Source organism: Microtus pennsylvanicus, chromosome 8 (assembly GCF_037038515.1).
Source record: "Microtus pennsylvanicus isolate mMicPen1 chromosome 8, mMicPen1.hap1, whole genome shotgun sequence".
In the NCBI taxonomy this organism is placed as follows: Eukaryota; Metazoa; Chordata; class Mammalia; order Rodentia; family Cricetidae; genus Microtus; species Microtus pennsylvanicus.
This window is the reverse complement of record NC_134586.1, coordinates 33,536,472-33,557,659: the sequence shown is the minus strand read 5'-3', so window position 1 is coordinate 33,557,659 and position 21,188 is coordinate 33,536,472. Positions and strand designations below refer to the sequence as shown.

The 21,188-nt window shown below is 48.7% G+C and overlaps 1 protein-coding gene across 1 annotated transcript in view; it reads left to right on the top strand.

Annotated features, from left to right (window-relative positions):
- Positions 1-20,249, top strand: part of Irak2 (interleukin 1 receptor associated kinase 2) — a 53,134-nt gene extending 32,885 nt beyond the window's left edge. The window contains exons 5-13 of the mRNA XM_075983161.1: positions 1,152-1,352; positions 1,440-1,504; positions 3,812-3,926; positions 4,608-4,717; positions 6,194-6,389; positions 10,537-10,599; positions 14,536-14,736; positions 16,533-16,821; positions 19,140-20,249. Coding sequence (XP_075839276.1) covers positions 1,152-1,352; positions 1,440-1,504; positions 3,812-3,926; positions 4,608-4,717; positions 6,194-6,389; positions 10,537-10,599; positions 14,536-14,736; positions 16,533-16,821; positions 19,140-19,252 — 1,353 coding nt within the window. The 3' untranslated portion in view covers positions 19,253-20,249. The remainder of the gene's footprint in view (positions 1-1,151; positions 1,353-1,439; positions 1,505-3,811; positions 3,927-4,607; positions 4,718-6,193; positions 6,390-10,536; positions 10,600-14,535; positions 14,737-16,532; positions 16,822-19,139) is intronic.
- Positions 20,250-21,188: the final 939 nt, after the last annotated feature.

The following is a 21,188-nucleotide window of genomic DNA, read 5'->3' as shown; positions in this document are numbered from 1 at the left end:
TTTCAGGAGTTCACCATTTATGCCCTGGGGATTGAACTCAGCTCACCGGGCTTTTCCAGACGCTTTCTCCAATGAGCCATCTTTCCAGTCCCACTCTCATTTTTTGACAAATCCTCGTGTATCTAACCAGCAGGAGACCCGTTCGTTTTTAATAGCCTCCAATTCCCGAGAACTACTGATAAAGGCAAATGTAACTTAGAAAAAATAAGTTTCTGTGCACCTGTGTGTGAAAAGGGAGGTCACAGAAGCCTGACTTCTGTTTCTGTTCTTCCATAGTGCCAGGCTTAGAATCTCTAGCTCCACTGAGAGAACTGTGTGGTTATTTGAACATTCGCACCAGCAGGTGTAAGGGCAGGCCTATGGAGTCTTTGTTACCAAGTCTTTGTCACAAGATGAAAGCTTCTTGGAATTCCAGGGTCCCCCCTGGGGAGCATGGAAAGCCAGTTCCCAGGGTGATCATTGTAGCTTTTTTTTTTTTTTTACTCTTTGGGGGTCCACCACCCAGCTCCCAAATAAATACATGGAGACTTCTGCTTATGAATGCCTGGTCTTAGCTTGACTTGTTTCTAGCCAGCTTTTCTTTTCTTTTTTTTCCGAGACAGGGTTTCTCTGTAGCTCTGGAGCCTGTCTTGGAACTAGCTCTTGTAGACCAGGCTGGCCTCGAACTCACAGAGATGGGCCTGCCTCTGCCTCCTGAGTGCTGGGATTAAAGGCGTGTGCCATCACCGCCCGGCTCGTAGCCAGCTTTTCTAACCTAACTTGAAGTATCCTGTTTCTCTTCTTCTACATTTTGCCTCTGAGCTTTTTACCTTTCTTTAGTCTCTATATCCTTTTTTTCCTTCTTACTCCATGGCTGGCTGTGTGGCTGGGTGGCTGGCTCCCAGCATCCTCCTTTCCTTGCTCCTCCCTCTTCTCTTTATGAGCTTGGATTTCTCCTATTTATTCACTACCTGGCAGCCCCAGCTGTTTCTCTCTCCTGCCTAGCTATTGGCTGTTCAGCTCTTTATTAGACCAATCAGGTGTTTTAGGCAGGCAAAGTAACATAGCTTCACAGAGTTATACAAATGCAACATAAAAGAATGCAACACATCTTTGCATTGTTAAACAAATATTCCACAACACGTCACCCGCTCTCCTCTCTCAATCCCCAGGACTGCAGCACTTCTACGTCTGTCCCCAAGCAGGAAAAACTTTTGAGTTTGCCCGGAGACAGGTTTTTCTGGAGTGAGGCAGATGTCATCCAAGCAACGGAGGACTTTGACCAAAGCCACAGAATCAGTGAGGGGACCTTTGCTGATATCTACCAGGGGCAAAGGCATGGTGTGGCCTTTGCTTTCAAGAAGCTCAGGGAGGTGAGCTGGGGGTGTCTGTAGGGAGGGTGGGTGGAGCCCTGGGGCTAAAGCCGGATGGATCTTCAGGGGCTGTGTCTTTTCCCATAGGTGGCCGGCTCGAGTCCAGGGTCCATGGACAGGTTCCTGCAGGCAGAGATGCAGCTTTGCCTCAGGTAGGTTTCCCGTGCAGAACCCCTGGCCTGATGATGGTAGCGGGAAAATAGTGCCTCCTATCTGCCAGGCAATGGTTAGCACTGCCATGGTTGTTTTGGGTCATTTTCTGTTGCTGTCACCTAGTGTCACAGACAGGGTGGTGTCTAAAGTACAAGTTTGTTTATTCATGGTTCTAGGAACTGGGAAGTTGGAGGGCATTTGGTGAGGTTTCACGCAGTGTGTGGCAATAGTGGCCATCACGCTGTGAGACTGAGGGTCACTCCTCCTCTTCTTGTGGCGCCCTAACCCATGACCTCACCATACACTAGTTACTCCTAAGCACCCTGCCTCCAGATACCTTTGATTATAAATCTGGGGATAAGTTCCCAACATACAAACTCTGGGGCCCATGCTCAGGGCACAGCACAGACAAGCTTGTTCCATCTCCACCAGAACTCTACAACACAGAGCCACAGCTATACGAGGCCACAGCTGGTAGGTGGTAGGTGCAGAAGTTGGGGCCCAGTGAGGTTCAGTGTTTGGTTCAGCACTACGCAACCAGTAATTAGCAGAGCTAGAGTGTGAGCCTTCGAGACTGTGTCCAGAGACCACGCTTTTCTTTTTTTTCTTTCTTTTTCTTTTTCTTTTTTGGTTTTTCGAGACAGGGTTTCTCTGTGGTTTTGGAGCCTGTCCTGGAACTAGCTCTTGTAGACCAGGCTGGTCTCGAACTCACAGAGATCCGCCTGCCTCTGCCTCCCGAGTGCTGGGATTAAAGGCGTGCGCCACCACCGCCTGGCTGACCATGCTCTTCTTAAACAGCACATATATGCTTGGGTTAGAATTCTCAAGAAACCTTGGCTTGTTCCAGCTCTTTCCATGTATGAAGAAAGAGATCCTTCCTGTCCCATTTTGAAACCGGCAGATGGACTGCGAGTCTGAGGGCAAACTGATCTTAGAACCGTAGCTCTCTAGACACGTGGGGACCATGGAACCAAGTCTGCCTCTGTGTGTCATACAACCTGAGAGCAGAGAATGGTTTTTATATTTCATTTCTTGAGACTAGGTTTTTTTGTTATGTAGCCTGGTTGATCTGGAACTCATTATGCAGACCAGACAGGCCTCAAACTCACACAGATCCGTCTGCCTCTGCTGCCCAAGTGCTGGGATTAAAAGCAAGTTTAGTGATTTTTATTTGTTGTTAGATTTGGGTTTGGTAGCATTTGTTTCTAGGACTTTCCATATGCTCTGTAGCTTGCTCCTGAACTGTATTCTCAGCCCTCTTTTTATACTGGGACAGGCCTTCACTAATTACTTCATCAGGTTTAGAATTTGTAATCCCATCTGGGTCCTCCCTCCCTCCCACCCCTCCCTCCTTCCCTCTTCTTCCCTCCCTCCCTCCCTCCCTCCCTCCCTCCCTCCCTTCTTGCTTGCTTGCTTACTTTGAGACAAGGTATTATTATGTAGCTCTGGCTGCCCTGGACCTCACTATGTAGATAGGCTAGCCTCAACTCACAGAGATCCTCCTGCCTCTCCTCCTGAGTGCTGGGATTAAAGTCTTACACCATCACACCCAGCTAGATATTTCTCTCATCATGCATATGAAAGACCACACAAATGTGTAACATGTACGCACTCATTTTGTGGAAACCAGGTATGTAGTTATGCCCTTTCTGCAACTCTGTGCTTTCCTGGATTGGTGGTTACTCCATTGTTGGTTTAGTAGCCCAGGCTTTCCCAGGTTAAAGGGAGTGCTCAGCTCACTTGAGGCCAGGTGACCCCTGCCTCGTGGTACTCTGCAGACAGGCTGCAAATGACTAGTTAATGAGACAGGGAGGCAGCAAGATCTGACACAAGGCCGCCTGCAGTTGTCCTGCGAGGTGGGCTGGGCTGTGACCGTGAGAAGGACGTGGAAAACTGTGTGTAACAGTGCATGGTGATTCATGAGGCCAGAGGTTTCTGGGAGGCAGGAAAGAAGCGTCCTTTGCCCAGATAGACTTGTGGATGGTTCACATGTGGAGCCTGAGGCGTGGTTGGAGTCCTGAGAAAAGCCAGGAGGAGAGAGATGACTCAGACACGGGGAATCCCCAAGTTAAACCAACCTGAGGCGGTTGCGGTGGCCTCTAGCAAGTTCTTCATCCCTAAACTTGTTTCCAGAAGTGGAGTGGGGATGGGGCCAGACTGCATAGCAGGGAAGTAGGGTGAGGCTATCTGGGATCAGAGCCTGCGGCACCTGGGATGCGGCTGGTGGCCTGGGATGGGACGGGAGGGTCTGCCTTTGACTCTTGCTCTTTGATGCCTGACTCTACATGCCTGGGTGCTGGGTTCAGATGCTGCCACCCCAATGTCTTACCTCTGCTGGGCTTCTGCACTGGAAGACGGTTCCACAGCCTCATCTACCCCTACATGGCAAATGGCTCTCTGCAGGACAGACTCCAGGCTAAGGTAAATAACTGGGTCATGGGTTGTGGTCAGATAATGGAGCAGATGGCTCCTGCCTAGGGGTCGGAAGGACTTAGAAGAGTGTTTGTTACCTTTCTTGAACGATTATACAATTCTCAATACAGACATCAATCCTTTATTTTAATTTTTATTTATAGTATGTTTTTGAGACAGGTCACACCAGTAGACAGGCTAGCCTCAAACTTGCTATGACCTTGAACTTCTGACCCTCCTGCCTCTATATCCTGAGTGCTAGGTTTGCAGACACATGCTACCATGTCTGTTTTATGCAATGCTGGGGAATCAAACCCAGGACTTTGTGAATGGTAGCGGACAGTCTATGACTTAGCTACATCCCTAGATGCTTCTTCCTCCTCCTTTTGGTGCCAAGATCAAATCTAGGACACCGTACATTCAAGGCAGGTACTCCACCCCTGAGCTCACTTCCAACCCTTCACATCTGTTTCACCCGAGGCAGCTGAGGCTCAGAGGCCTTATCTCTCTTTCCCAAAGCCACATAGTTCACAGGCATCTGAACTTGGATTTACAAGTCAATGTATTCAACAAAAATACCATCACTTAAAACCAGTACCTCATGCTGACTGAGCCCGTGACCAAGGGTGGCTTCTAAGGACTTTAGAATGGTGCAGGAGTGAACCTTTCTGTTCCTTGCCTTTTTCTCAGGGTGACTCAGACCTGCTGCCCTGGCCCCAGCGTGCCAGCATCTGCTCAGGGCTGCTTCTGGCTGTTGAATACCTGCATAGCCTGGACATCATCCATAGCAATGTCAAGAGGTAAGCTAGGCCTGCCTACCCCTCCAGCCCTGCCTTCGAGAATGAGGCCAGCCTCTGTTCTGACTTCCTATCTCTCTTATCTCTCTCTCTCCTCTCCTCTGCACCCCTTCCATTGGGGACCTTAGCTCTCTCCTTAGGCCCTCAAAAGCCAGTACTTCTGAGGGGTGCTCTTTGTTCCCACCCAGCATGTGAAGCTGCTGCTGTCTGCAGTCTTTCTGAGCCAGTGTCCCTGCAGGCCACAGCACCCTAAACGTTCACACTCCAGCTGGGAGCTTTGCCAGCCTCAGGATCTGAGCTCCCCGTTTAAGCTTTTCTCAGTACCCACCTTGCCTGTGTCTGTTGATGATGGGTCTTGTCAGGGAGGCTTCTTGTCCCCAGCACTTTGGTTAAAGGGAGTGCTCAGCTCACTTGAAGCCAGCTCACCCCTGCCTCATGGTACTCTGCAGACAGGCTGCAAATGACTAGTTAATGAGACAGGGAGGCAGCAAGATCCGATACAAGGCCGCCTGCAGTTGTCCTGTGAGGTGGGCTGGGCTGTGACCGTGAGAAGGACGTGGAAAACTGTGTGTAACAGTGCATGGTGATTCATGAGGCCAGAGGTTTCTTTTATTGAGACAAAGTCTTGCTGCAGAGCAGAGCTGGCCTGTAACTCCTGTATAGCCTAGGCTGGCCTTGAACTTGTAGCTGCCTCAGTTTCCTGAGCATTGGGTTTAGAGGTAAAGTACCACTGTGCCTGGTCTGCTATCTTCTTTTTCAAATACTGTTTGGTGGGCCAGTGAGGTGGGTCAGCAGGTAAAGATGCTTGCTGCCAAGCCTAAATTTGATCCCTGAATTTGCTCTATATTGCGGAAGGAGAGCCAACTCCAGCAAGTTATCCCTCTGAGCTCCCCTTGGAAGATGGAGTGCGTGCTCCCTCCCGCCAAATAAATGCAATAAAGCACTGCTAAGGTTAGTTCTGTGCCCGAAACTTAGCCTTTGGTCTCCACTCCCTGGGGAGCTCTTTCTCCGAATTAGCTCCCTCCAAGTAGAACCAGGTCAAAGGAGATTTTCACTTCTCTTTGAAATGTAAAAGTGGGTACTTTCCCTACCACCTGAGCAGAGTGAGTGGAGAGGAGGCCAGAGCTTGTCCTGGGAACAACTTCGAAGAGTCTAAGCCAGCAGGAGCAGTGTGCTGGCCTGCTGTGCTGGCCAGGGCTGACATCTGTGGAGGGGTGGGAGTCTGCATCTCTCTGGCCACATTCCTGGGGCAACTAGGCTAATGTTCAAGTCTATTCCCACTTAGTGGAGTAAGTGGGTTTCCAAGGTCCTACCCATTTATCGCTGGTGGTTTTATGTTGAGGGTCTTCTGTGACTACCTCCCCCCCCCCCACCTTGCATGACTGACACTGATCACTGCTAAATTATTTGGCCAGAGTGTCTCCATGGCAACCTCTTCATCCCAAAGTTCAAAGGCTTTCTTCACTTGCTTTCCCACAGTGCCAACGTTTTGTTGGACCAACATCTTATCCCCAAGCTCGCTCACCCGGTGGCTCACCCATGTCCTGCCGATAAAAAGACCAAATACACCGTCATGAAGACCCACCTGTTCCAGGCCTCGACTGCTTATCTGCCTGAAAGCTTCATCAGGGTGGGGCAGCTGACCAAGCAAGTGGACATCTTCAGCTGTGGAATTGTAAGGGTCTTCTCTGCATGGGGCTTGCGTGGAGGTGCAGTCGAGGCAGCCAGACTATGACTCTAGGCCAGATTTGAGACAAAGCCTATTGTGGCATCTTTTAAAATCTTTTGTTTTAGTTGTTTTTAGATTATGGGTGCGCATATGTGTGTGGGATGGGGTGAGATGGGGAGGGGGCTGTAGGTCAGGTGTCCTTCTCAGGTACTATCAACCTCCTTTGGTTCTGGGTCTTTCATTGGCTTGTTGCTCACCAGTTAGGCTAGACAGTGGCCAGTGAACCCCGGGGACCCTCCTGTCTTTGTCTTCCCAAGTGCTGGGATTACAAGTGCATGCCTTAACACCTGGCATTTTTATGTGGTTTCTCAGGATCCGAACACAGGTCCTTATATTTGCAAAATGACCATTTCACTGACTGAGCTATGCCCAAAGTTTACCCCAATTTTTCACTCTCCTTCTTTTTGGTGCTGGAGATAACTCCCAGGCCCTCAGTCATGCTAGACATGTGCTCTACCACTAAGCCATATTTCTTGTAAGTTATTTTTGTTGTTGTTGTTGTTGCAACGAGGTCTCACTCTATAGCCCAGGCTAGCTACTAATTTATAATCCTCCTGCCTCAGCCTTTAAGAAGCTGGAACTGGGGGCTGGAGAGATGACTCAGCTGTTAAGAGCACTGGCTGCTCTTCCAGAGGACCTGAGTTCAATTCCCAGCACCCAGATGGCAGCTCACAACTGTCTGTAACTTCAGTTCCAGGGCATCTGACCTGTTGTAATAGGAGCGGTGGGGCTGCGTCCCCAGCACCCCAGCCGCCTCCTAGCTTATGCCCCGAAATAATTACACGGACACTGTATTCTTTTAAACACTGCTTGGCTCATTATATCTAGTCTCTTCTAGGCTTGTAGCACCGAGGTGCGCTTACCGGGAAGATTCTAGCCTACATCCATCCTGGGCTGGAGCTTTATCATGTCTGCCTCAGAGAGCAGAGCTATTGCGTCTGCCCGGAAGAGGGGAGCATGGCATCTCTGAGCTCACTTCCTCTTCCTCCCAGCATTCTGTTCTGTTTACTCCACCCACCTATGTTCTAACCAATAAAATGGGCCAAGGCAGTTTCTTTATTTTTTAACCAATGACCTTCCTCCATCACTGACCCTCACACCAATGAACATAAAATAATTAAAAAAAAAGTTTTTAAAAAAAAGAAGCTGGAACTGTAGGTGTGTGCCACTGGTCCTAACTTTTATGGTCTATTTTGTCTGGCTTCTGATAATCCCAGCATTTAGGGTATTGGGGCTGGAAGATAGCTTCTAGTTTCAGGCTAGCCTAGGCTACATAGTTAAGTTCTTGGTCAATTTGACCTTGTCTGAAAAACCCTTAAAGTAAAAAAGGTGTAGACAGCAGCTGTATATGGTTGGTGAGTCTAGTGCGTGCAGATATTATCTCTCAACTTTTTGATTCCCATCCACACTGCCGGCTTAGCCAACATTTCTTGCGTCAGAGATCCACCTACCTCGGCCTCCCAAGTGCGGGATTAAAGGCGAGTGCCTCCCCGCCCAGCTCAACACATCTTTCCAACACGCATTTATCATTCCTGTCATAGTCACGTCTGTAGTCAGTGTCCAGCTGCCTCTCCTGTGTACTTCCTGCTTCATGACTAGGTCCCAGGGGCTCGGGGCCCACCCAGCCTGATGGTCTGCTCAGTTTGTCTTGAGGACACTGACTCCTCTCCATGTCTGCAGGATGGGAGCATTCAAAGGGCTTAGTGGACACATAGGTTTGGGAGATACTGTTAAAAGCCAAGTAGGTTTTTCATTATAGTTAAGAGGAGCTTGTAACAAGATGGTGACCCTATGACCTGGGTGACCCCGTGACTTGGGTTGTGAACTCACCAGAGAATGCTACGCAGGCTTTCCCAGCTTCATTTGGCGGGGGAACCTTGATTTCTTGGTGTGTCTGTCTGCCGTGGTGTTCCACAGAATCCGCTTGGGTAATGCTGCCTGAGAAACCCAGTCTGTTTGCCTGCAGCTACACTCTGGCCTCTGCACGCAGGCCTTTGCCTCTGTCCTCCTCCCTGTCTTGAACTTTGTACTTCCTCTTCTTGACCACAGTCTCCTCTGTCCACATCTACCCCTGAAGCCCACACTCTCAGCTGGACCTCTGTGTATGAGATTCAGCTTCTGGCTGGCCCTGGCTGGCCTCTCGGCTGCCTCCCATCATCTCCACAACCCCCTGCAATTCCCTGGGAGCACTTCAGTGAGGCAAGCGGCCCTACTTGAAGAACCAGTGGCTCTCTGGTAGGAGAGACAGGGGAACTTCCAAGAGAACCTAGGCAATTTAAAAAGACTATCTCAAAACAAACAAAACAGAATCAAACAAAAGGAAAAAGAAAAAAGCAAGTCAGAACAAACCAGTAGGGCAGACCTTTTAGCCACCAGGCAGTATGACCTAATCCAGTAAAATTTCAGTCATGTAACTCCTGCCTACTCCGTGTCTGGACCTCAGTTTTACCTTCTGTAAAATGGGGTTAGTGGTGCGGATAGAGAGTGATCTGATTCGGATCATTGTGTCGGTTGGAGGGGCTCATCGGGGTGCAGAAACTTTACATTGAATCAAACCAAATCAAACCGAATTAGGAAAAGCCCAGGTTTAATGGATACCAATGCTTCTGGATGGCTTTCCAGCCCCCCCCAGAGAGGAGATGGGGAAGGAAGACTAGAAAACCATGTGTTTTTTCTCTGGGGTGGGGCAGTTTAAATACCCTTTGGGAGGATCTTGAACATCTCTGGGGAGGGGTCATCATTTGGTGGGCTCTTTCAGGGGTGGAGTCTGGACTGAGGCAGCTCCCAGGGGAGGGTGCTTGGGGTGGAATTTCCACCTGAACAGAGAGACTGTTTCAGATAAATAAGTAAATAAATAATTAAGTGAACCTTAAAAAGAGAGTAATGGGTAACGAGATGCTGTGTATAAATGGGTACTGTAGTACTAGTGCGTGTGTGTGTGTGCGCGTGCGTGCGTGCGTGTGTGTGTGTGTGTGTGTGTGTGCAAACATGCGCAGGTGTGAACATGCCACAGTGCATGATGGGTCAGAAAACAACTATCGGAGTTGCTGCTTCTCTTCTGCCTCCTTTTGGGATCAAAATCAATGATCTGGCCTGCCTGCCACTGCCTCATCTTGCCCGCTCTATCTTAGTGGGTTTTGATTTTATTTTGTTTTTGTTGTTTTTTTTTTTTGTGGGGGGGGTTTGTTTGTTTGGGTAGCTTTGGCTGTACTGGAACTCACTCTGTAGATCAGGCTGGCGTCAATATCTCAGCGTTTTTATGGCCCTTGTCAGGGACTCGTTCCTTCCAGAACCACAGGGCTGAGACAGAGAAGGCGTTGCCCAGTCTATTGGATTGTTTCCCGTCAGCTGATCCACTCCCCCTTCTGTTGTGGCACGCTGTGCTGCCCTCTGCTGGCCACCGCCAGTGTGCTCCTCATTGCCCTAGGAGCAGGGTCACCTCAGTGGCCAGTGTCTGCTCTAACTGCTGCAGGAGGGTGCGGGAGAAGCTTGACACAGGCCAGCTGTTCACTCTGTAGCACAGCTGCTCTACCACATGCAGATTCAGGGCCCAGGTTTCAGTTCCCAGCCCTGAGCTCACTTCTTGTGCACGCCTGTGTCTTTACGTTGCCTAGTATCCTGTGAAAGGCAGGCTTGCTCTTCACACGGACACGGATCCCAGTTTTCCACTTGGGTGTCGCCTTGCACCTGCTCAGGGCTGCGCTCCTTTGTGAGAGAATTAAGTAGAAAACGAATCATGTTGGTGAGGCAGGAGGATCAGGAGCTCGAGGTCGTCCTCAGCTACAGAGTAAGTTCATGGAAGACCCTGTCTCATAAACAAAAGATGGGTCAGGATGGCTGAGTGGATAAAGGTACTGGCAGCCAGGTCCCAGTGGGACCCACATAGTGGAAGGAGAGAACCAGCGCCCACAGTTGCTCTTTAACCTTTACACAAATGCCATGGCATACGAAAACCAACACACACCCATACACTGTTGTTAAATAAACGTCATGATAATAATAAAACAAAACAGAAGCCTATGCCATTGCCTAAATCTTCGGCTGTCTACGGGCATAGCAAGCTCACACTGACTCTGTGTTCTGGTCTATCCAGGTATTAGCTGAGGTTCTCACGGGTATCCCTGCGATGGACAAGGACCGCAGTCCAGTTTACCTGGTAAGACATCCAATCACGTCTGGTCGGTTGGCTGGTGTCGTTGGGCGCACGTCCTCCATGTGGACCCTGACTATGTGTGCGCAGCTGCCGAACCACACTCTATTCCTAGCTTTGTTCTTTTGCTTTCTTTCTTTTTTCTTATTTTTTCCCCCTCCCAGGGTAAGGGGAGGTCTTACCTTGGAGCCTAGGCTGTTTTTGAATCCTTGGAGATCTTCCTGCCTCTGGGGTCTCTCAGTGGTGGGATTACAGGCATGCGCCACGCACTCAGCTGCAGCCCTGCTAGTGAGCGTCTTCCGGCACACCTGCCTTCCTTTTTTTTTTTTTGGCGAGTCCTTGCATGTGCTAGTAAAGCTGTCGTCGTTCATCCCATGCAGACTGTGGGACGTGCCGTTTTGCTTGACTTCACTCACTGCTTTTTCTAGTTTTCCTTCGAATTTCCTGGGAGTTGGCTCTTGAGACCTGCCTAGGTTCATGGTTGAGTCTTCTGTCGAGAATGCTTTGTCAGGGCTCCCCACACTGTGAAGTCACTGCTGGCTCCAGATGAGACCTCTCTTCCCTGGAGGGTCAGGAGGTGGGGCTCCGTGAATAGCTTCTGGATGCCTTGTCTCTGTCTGTAAACCACTCACTGCTTCAGCTGTGCGGGTTTCCCCCTCCTTGGATGGCACCGCGTTTCCCCAAAGATAAATAGTGAAGAGGTCGTGCTTACACAAGGAACGGTGTGAGTGTCACAAGTGCCATGCTGGTCTTAGTGGTCTTCCTTTCCAGGTACTGAATCTCTGATGGTGTCAGGCATGTTGTGTTCTCAGATCCTGAAACACCTACTTGCTGGCTGGGAAAATGGAGGCACAGTGGGGCTTACTTTTTTATTTTACTTTTTATCTCCCTCTGAGATAAAATCTTGTTCTATCGCCCAGGCTGGCTTTGAATTCCTGGGCTCAAGCAATCCTCCTGCCTTAGCCTTCTGCGTAGCTGGAACCACAGGCCTGTGACACCATACCTTAGTTTTTTAAATCCGTGGTGCTGGGGAACAGATGCGGGCATCACAAACACTAGGCAAGGGCTTGACCCCTGAGCTACATTCCCAGCCCTTACTTTGCCTTTGAAGCAAACTTCACATCCCATGGCTGGTCCTCTGTCAGAACTGGTGGTTTCTGAGTCTGTATGAAAGGTTGTATAAAGTGGCTAGGTACATTTACATTGAATGGATGCATTTTATTGAAAAGGCTACAAACAGGCTGGAGAGATGGCTCAGTGGTTAAGAACTCAAACTGTGGGCGGTGGTGGCTCACGCCTTTAATCCCAATACTTGGGAGGCAGAGTCAGGCAGATCTCTGTGAGTTCGAGGTCAGACTGATCTATAAGAGCTAGTTCCAGGACAGGCTCCAAAGCTACAGAGAAACCCTGTCTCAAAAAACCAACAAAAAAAAATCAGTTTAAGGGGCTGGAGAGATGGCTCAGGTGGTTAAAAGCACTGACTGCTCTTCCAGAGGTCCTGAGTTCAATTCCCAGCAACCATCTGTAATGAGATCTGGTGCTCTCGTCTGGCCTGCAGAGGTACATGCAGGCAGAACATTGTACACATAATAAACAAATCTAAAAAAAAAAGAACTCAAAATGCTCTTTCAAAGGACCCAGGTTCAATTCCCAGCACCCACATGGCAGCTCACAGCTGTCTGTAACTCCAGTTCCAGGGGACCTGACACCCTCACACAGAATAAGTGACTAGAATGGTCCAAGGGACAGAGACTTGGTAAAGGGTGCATGCTAGGCAGCGAAATCAAGCCTCACTATGTAGCTCAGGCTGTCCCTAAATTTACAGACCTCTTCCTCAGCCTCTATAGAGTGCTGGGTTTAGGTGTATGTAATCACACCCAGCTTTAGAATGCTGTGTATCTTAAAATATGTAATTATAAATATGTGCATATGAGCAGTGTTATGTGCAGTAACAATAATAAGCATACACTAATTTGATATGACAAATGTAGAGGTTGACTTTGAACTCCTGATTCTCTTGCCTCCACTTACTAAGTGTTAGAAAAGGCATACACCACCATTCCCTTTTCTTTTTCTTTTTGTTTGTTTGATTTTTCAAGACAGGGTTTCTTTGTAGCTTTGGAGCCTCTCCTGGAACTAGCTCTTGTAGACCAGGCTGGTCTCGAACTCACAGAGATCCGCCTGCCTCTGCCTCCCGAGTGCTGGGATTAAAGGCGTGTGTGCCACCCCTGCCGTGTTCTATTCCCTCTTTATCTGGCTTTGAGCCTGCTGCGTGAGCAGTGTACCACCTGAGCTGCTGCCCTGGCCTGGTAAATGAACTTGCGTTCTCCGCTGTCACTGCTGATTCTTCCTCCTGCTCCTTGGCAGTGATGTCATTCCTCGCACTCTTTGCCATTAGTCCTGAGCAGCAACCTCTCATAGTTTTTATTTTAGCTTTTTCTTTTCACATCTTTCTTGGTGAGATGTGTCAAATGCCTTTTGAAAAAGGCGCCTCAGCTTCTTATGGTTCTGTTTTGCTCCTGTGAGTGCTTCCAGCCCCTCCACCTGGGCTCCCAGTTCTCACCTTCATTTTGGTTCTCTTGAAGAAGCTGCTTCCAATTTGCAGTGCCTGTGACTTCAATTTCCCCAGTCAAGGGTGACCTTCAGGGCCTGCAGCTTTCTGTCCCCTTTCACTGAGAGATTTACAGGCACCTTGGTACCAGCAGAAGCAAAAAGGATCCGTGTACATGTTAATGCGACTAATTTATGAGATTGTAGAGATGGCAGCTAAGAGCACTGGTGACTCTTCCAGAGGACCCGAGTTCAGATCCCAGCACCCGTGGCCGGTGGCTCACAGCCACCTGTGACTCCAGCTGCAGAGGAGCTGATGCCTTCTTTTGGCCTCTGCAGGCACTCATACACATGGTAGGCACACTGTCTCAAACACATGCACACACACACACACACACACACACATGTAAGTAAAAGCAAATCTTTAAAAAAAGAGATTAAATTGGGGCTGGAGAGATGGCTTGGTGCTTAATAATGCATACCCCACTCTTTCATAAGACCTGAGTTTGGTTCCTAGAATCCTCACCCAGGGGCTTTCAGCCTTTAACCTGTAACTCCAGCTCCAGAGGATTTGACACCCTCTTCTGGCCTCTTCTGGCCACACGTACACACCCACATACAGACACAGACACATATGCCTACAAATAAATAAAAATAAAATCTTTTTGTTGTTGTTTTGTTCTTTTGAGACAGGATTTTTCTGTGTAGTGCTGGCTGTCCCGGAACTCACTTTGTAGACCAGGCTGACCTTGAAGTCAGAGATCTTTTTTTTTTTTTTTTTGGTTTTTCGAGACAGGGTTTCTCTGTGGCTTTGGAGCCTGTCCTGGAACTAGCTCTGTAGACCAGGCTGGTCTCGAACTCACAGAGATCCGCCTGCCTCTGCCTCCCTAGTGCTGGGATTAAAGGCGTGCACCACCACCGCCCGGCTGAAGTCAGAGATCTTGCTACCTCTGTCTCTGGAGTCCTGGGATCAAAGGAAGGTTCTACCATTGCCCAGCAAAATATTAAATCTTTCAAAAAATATTAAATTATAAGTGCTGGGCATGTGGTAAGGGCTATGCAAATGTTGGCTGTTAGTAGTCACTGTGCATATATTAATCAAATGGAAGACATTTATTGGAAATGGGCTATTGATTTTTTCCCATCCGTCACACTTAGTACTTTAGGCCCATTATTGGATTTGTATTGTGTTACACCCAGGAGTAGGCATTTCATGGTCTCATTTTCTATGGAGTTGCTGAATCTGGACAGGCAAAGCCATTTCAGATGAGCTGTAAATGTCACAGAGCAAGTCCTTGGGTGCTGAACTTGCTTGGGGACGTCACATTTCTTTTTAAGACATCTTGCCACACCTGGCATCTCACCTGGGTTTCCTCATTCTTCTTCCAACAGAAGGATTTGCTTCTTAGTGAGATTCCCAGCAGCACTGCCTCGCTCTGCTCCAGGAAGACGGGGCTGGGGAAGGAGGTGGCGAAAGAGATCTGCCGGAAGCACGTGGAGAGGAGGGCAGGGCTGCTGCCCGAGGCCTGTGCCGAAGCCTGGGCCACGGCTGTGTGTCTCTGCTTGCGAAGGCGCAATGCCAGCCTGGAGGAGGTGAGCTCTCGTCTGCCTACTGCCTTACCGAGGGAGACTCACACACTGGTGATGCAATAAGTCACGTTTAGACTTGGTTGTTCTCAGCAGAACCTGCTGGGGCCAGGTCAGCAATCAGGATTGCTGTGTGGGTCATGGGGGACCCTAAGAGTGGGTGTCTGACTGGGCTGCAGGGGGTGCAGGACAGGGCCTCTCATGGGAGTCAGTCTCTTCCTGTCAGCCTGCTATCTCTCCCGGTGTGTCACTGGCCCTCTGGCTTTTCCTCCTGTCTCCCCTCAGCCTGCTATCTCTCCCGGTGTGTCACTGGCCCTGTGGCTTTTCCTCCACCCTCTTGGAGAGGATGACTTGGAGTGGCCTAGGGGCTCCTAAGCTGGGCTGTAATAAGTGCCCAAAGGCCTCTCACTAACCACAAAGCACATATCCACCTGAGCAATCCATTGCTGTCCTGCTGCCCTGTGTTCCTGCTCTCTGCACGGGAGAGGTCCGTGTGGTGAGCACCAGGATGGTGTAGGGCGGGACTCACTGTGTTGAGCCTGACCAGGAACTGATGCTTAAGCACTTACTGAACAGTCCAAGAGGAAGGCCCCAGGCTGAGGGAGAGGCTGTCACGTCTTTAGGTCTGGGAGAGAAGTACAAGTGGTTGAGACATAAATTCTCTGGGCAGAGTGGCTTGTCATGAGGTTGGTGAGGAAAAGAGGCCGGAGTTAGAGGGCCCTGGAGGTACAGGGGGATTTTTCAGGTCCCTGGGACTCAGCAGGAACAGCATGCAATCATCTAATCAGACATGATAAGCAGGCCTCCCCTTCAGCTGCACACTTTCAAACCTCCAGCTAGTTATTCACTCCGCCAGTGGTCCAGTGTGTCAACTAAGGCTTGGGTTGACCACACATTGGTCTAAGTGAGATAGACATTTGCTGCCTTTAGGTGAGTGGTTCGGATGCAGGTAGCCAGCCCTGCAGTGGCAGTAGCGTAGTACTAGGGTCGTGTTAGCTACATAGCTTCCATTTCAGGGTTCACGATGGTAACTGTCTCTAGCCTGTTGCTCAATCCGTTCTATCATATGGATCCTGGGGCTCAAACTCAGATTGTCAGTCTCACCAGCCTGCACACTGACTTTTTTTACTTTTTTATTTTTGTTTTTTGAGACAGGGTTTCTCTGGGTAACGGCCCTAGCTGCCCTGGAACTAGCTCTGTAGACCAGGCTGGCCTCAAACTCACAGAGATCTGCTTGCCTCTGCCTCTCAAGTGCTGGGATTAAAGACGTGCACCACCATGGCCTGGCAACACACTGAATTCTTTTCAAGTCACCAAGGAAATGCAATTTTCTTACTAAGGGTGTGTACAGTGAGCTGTAGAGCATGTCAGTAATCCCAACTACCCGGGATGCTGAAGCAGAAGAACCGCAAGTTTAAGACCAGTTTGGGCTGCAGAGTGAATTTCAGGTGTGGAGGCAGTTTAATGAGCTCCTAGATCTCGTTTGTAAGAAGACAAATGAGAAGGCCCGGGATGGAGCTCCATGTTGTGTGTTTGCCTAGCATGCACACCCAAGGCTCTGCATTCAACTCAAGGTCTTATATAGATAGATACACACAGAAACCTGCCCACGCCTGACCAGAAGAATGGGGTGCGGTGATTGGGCCACCTGTGGCTCTGGGTGCTGGGGTCAAGTTCAGATCTCTTTAAGGAAGGATGCTGTTCTTTCCACCGCATTGGACATTTGATTATAATGCCCAGGAGACCAAGCGCTGGCTCTGGTTTTAATTCGAGTTCCCGTCTTGTCTGTCTCCTCCCCCAAGGCACGAGTCTCCATGGCTGGGGTGGAGGAGCAGCTCCGAGGTCAGCCATCCCTCCCCTGGAGCAGGGTTTCTGAGGCCACAGGCTTGTCTTCCAATACACCAGAGGAAACAGATGACGTTGACAATTCCAGCCTGAGTGTCTCCTCTTCTGTGATGGGGACGTCGTGTGCAAGGGTCGCCTCCTCTTCACTCTCCAGGGAAGATGGATTAGCACAGCCGCCGACCAGTGTGAGGCCAGAGGCTGACTCCTCCTCAGAGGTCTGCACAGGCCCACAGCCACCTCAGGATGGTAAGCTTAGAAGGATGAGGTAGCCACGCATAATCACCCCTGTGACCCTCCCTTGGGCCATCCCTCCCCGCTTCTCATTAATGGCTCTGTTTAGTTATTCAGCATTCATAGCTCAGGGGTCACACAAAGAGGAAGCCCTGTTCACCAGTGACCGTTTATTTCTGTCTGCTCATTGACCTCTTAATTCTTTCACACCTTCATCTCTATATTGCACCCTGGTCATAGCTCCTGCATGTCCTATGGGACCACTGCGTGGCCTCCCTCATTCTTGATCTGCTGGGACCACTGTGTGTCCTCACTCATTCTTGATCTGCTGGGACCACCGCGTGGCCTCCCCCATTCTTGATCCGCTTTGGCCTCTGGCTCACTAGTTCTTCCTCCAGGATCCAGAGAGCATGATATTTATTGGTTTTAAATTTTAAAATATTATGTGTATGGTATTCTGTCTCTATGTGTGTCTGTGCAGTACATATGGACATCACCTGAGGAGGTCAGACACCCTGGAACTGGAGTTCCAGATGGTTGTGAGATGCCATGTGGGTGCTGGGAATCAACCCGAGTCCTTTGGAAGAGCAAGCAGCATGGGCTCTTAACTGCTAAGCCATCTCCCCAGGTTTTAATTTTAATGCATTTATGTATACATTTTTTTGTTACTGGAGACTGGATATAAGGCCTCATGAGTAAAGGCAAATGAGTATCCTACCACTGAGCTATATCCCCAGTCTTAGAGTTTTTTTTAGTTTTTGTTTTTTAAATTTTGAAACGATGTTTCATGGAGCCAGGATAATGTGAACTTTCCTACATAGCGGAGGATGACCTTGAACTCCTGAGCCTCCTGCCCTCACCTTCCAAATGCTGGGATCACAGTGCTGGTGAGATGGCCAGCAGGTAGAGCACTTGCTTCGAAGCCTGACAACCTGGGTTTGATCCCAGTTCATCACATGGTAGAAGGAGAAAATTGATGCCTGCAAAGTTGTCCTTTGACCTCCACAAACACACCCTGTCTTGCATGTACTTGCCCATGTGTTTGGCATGGTAAAGAACTTGCTGTATAAGCCTGTCAACTTGAGTTCCATCTCTGGAACCAGTAATGGAAGGAGAGGACAGACTCCCTCCAGAAAGCTGTTCTCTGACCTCCTAGTGTTTTCAGTGACACACACACACACACACACACACACACACACACACACCCCTGTTCTCTGACCTCCTCGTGTATTCAGTGACACACACGCACACACACACACACACCTGTTCTCTGACCTCCTCGTGTATTCAGTGACACACACACACAGAGCTGTTCTCTGACCTCCTCATGTATTCAGTGATACACACACACACACACACACACACAGCTGTTCTCTGACCTCATGTATTCAGTGACACACACACACACACCAGTCGTTCTCTGACCTCCTCATGTATTCAGTGATACACACACACACACACACACACACACACACACACACACACACAGAGCTGTTCTCTGACCTCCTCATGTATTCAGTGATACACACACACACACACACACACACACACACACAGAGCTGTTCTCTGACCTCCTCATGTATTCAGTGATACACACACACACACACACACACACACACACACACACACACAGAGCTGTTCTCTGACCTTCATGTATTCAGTGGTACAAACACATACACACACACAGCAAAATAAAAAATATTAAATAAGTTGAGACAGAGTTTCTCCTGCACTGTCTGGTGAAACCCTGTCTCAATTTATTTATCTTGGGATTGCAGGTATGTGCCACCATGCCCTGCTAGAGTGGTTTACAAAAATACACAGTATAGCTCATACCCATGGTATTTAAAAACACTTCCTTGGGGCCAGCAGGGCCTTGTGTAGTCCCTCTTGCCTGCCTCTTCTTCCTTGTCAATTGCTTCTGAAGACTCCTTCTATCACTGCACTTTGGTCCCAATATGCCAGGCTTCCTAGTGAAATAAAAGTTGAAGCCTTTTTGATGAAGAGTCACCATGCCTTATACACATGCCTCACTGGTAGCTGGGTTTTCACTACTTCTTTGGGAAAGAAGGAGATTTAGAAACAGCTGTGGTATTGTTGACTCTCACCTCTCCCCTATCTGTGGAGGGACACAGGAGCCTCTCTGTGGCAAAGGTGTGTATGTGTGGTGGGGGTTGGGGAGTTTGGGGGCTTATGGTGTGTGTGTAGACTTCCTGCAAAGGCAGATGCCATGATATGCTGCTTGCATTTGGGACCTGATCACAAACTTGATAAAAATTTTAATAGCAACACTTGTTGAAGCTGCACTTTTTCTACTTTCTGTTGAACTTCAGCTACAGAAACTTCATGGAAAATTGAGATCAATGAGGCCAAAAGGAAACTGATGGAAAACATCCTACTCTACAAAGAGGAGAAGCTGGACAGCATGGAGCTTTTTGGACCCTGATGACCAGAGCAGAGCTGAGGACTCTTATCCTCAACTGAATAGACTATTGTCCAGTCAAGGAAGAGGTCTTTGGCAGCCTAAGGTCTGTCAAGACTCATACAACCCAAATGCCAGCCTGGACAGAGGGAAACCTGTTTTCATCAGTGTTGAGTTGTAGGGAGAGAGGGCAGGGGACCTCAGCTTACACCAAACTCCAGGAAATGCTCTTCCTTTCTGAGACTTCTGAGAGGTTTAGGAAGTGGAGCGCCTGGCATGTGACCCAAGGATTTGTGTGATTTTATGGTTCCAGGAAGTCCATGTTAATTAAGTACCATCCCAGCAGCGGCTCTTGTCCCAGCAGCTCTCACTCCTCCACAACCGACAAGAGCAATCCTGCAGCACCCATGGTGATTTCCAGAGTTATCACCTGTCAGTCGTGTCTGCTGACAGCTTTCTGCAAACCTCCATTTCCTAAAAGACCTCCAGCTGGTGTCTCAGTGAAATTCTTGACTCATCTCTCAAGTTCAAGATTACCAAAGCGAGGCACTTAGCAAAGGACTTAGCAGGCTTTCTGCGTCTTCAGTTGTGTAATCCCCTGGTATTTATGAACCGTGTGCTGTGCCCCTTCATCCTCCCATCACGCCAATGCCCAGTTTTGTTTTGTTTTTTTAATGGAGGCTCCAGAATTGTGTGTTATTTATAGATGGGTGAAGACTCATGAGAACTAGTCTCATGTTTAATTCTGCTGCTAGCTAAGTCAGTCACTCAGTGTGTGGGAAGTCAGAGTCCTTGTACGGTAACCCCTGCCCTATTCTCCCTGCCTCAGCTCTTGGGAGGAAAGGTACTAGGGACGTACTTTGGAAAGTGCATCTGTCCTGTTTTATAAAAGAAATAGAAGGTATTAACTTCATGTTTCTGCCATGTAGGAAATGTTGATGCCATGGATATACTTTTGAAAAAGTCACGTTGCAAGCCCTTTTGTGAAATAAAGCTCTTTCTAATTCACTATTTAAAATAATTCCACAATAGTGACCTTTTTTTTTTTTTTTTTTTTTTTTGGTTTTTCGAGACAGGTTTTCTCTGTGACTTTGGAGCCTGTCCTGGAACTAGCTCTGTAGACCAGGCTGGTCTCGAACTCACAGAGATCCGCCTGCCTCTGCCTCCCAAGTGCTGGGATTAAAGGCGTGCATTTCTGTGTGTGATGTGGCATGCACACCACCATGTGCTTGTGGAACTCAAGAGGACGACTTCAATGTCAATCCTTCCTCAATGTTTGCTGTTCTTCTGTTTCTTACACAAGGCTAGCTGGCCCATTTCCGTGTAGGTGCGCTTTGATTATATACACCCCTGCTACACACCCAGCTTCTGTGTGGGTCCTGGTATCTGAACTCAAGACCTCATGTGTTAACTGAGGTTTTCTGTCCTGCCTGGTCCTGCAGCCGTTAAGTCCCAAAGAATTACTCAGAGGTCTACATTATTTATAAACTGATTGGCCTAGTATCTCAGGTTTCTTATTAACTCTTATAATTTACATTAGCCTGTAATTCTTGTCTGTGTTAGCCACGTGGCTTGGTACCTTTTTTGGCGAGGCAGTCACCTCTTGTGTTCTCTGCATCTGGGTCATGACTCCTGACTGAAATTTTCCTCTTCCCATAATTCTTGTTGCCCCGCCTCTACTTCCTGCATGGTTGCCCCGCCTATACTTCCTGCCTGGCTACTTGTTTATTAAACAAGTACAAGAAACAAATCTTCACAGGTCAAACTATAGTCCCGCAGCACTCATGGTGTGGCAAGTGCTCTTACCACATAGTAGACTTAGGATATTGTCATTTCAGGATGGGTTCCATTATCAGTGCCTCCACCATAGTGGGGATGAGGTGTTTGTATAACCTGTGGATTTTACTGTTACAAATAGTGATGGCTTCTGGGATGGCTAACCTTCACTGTCAAAGTGGTT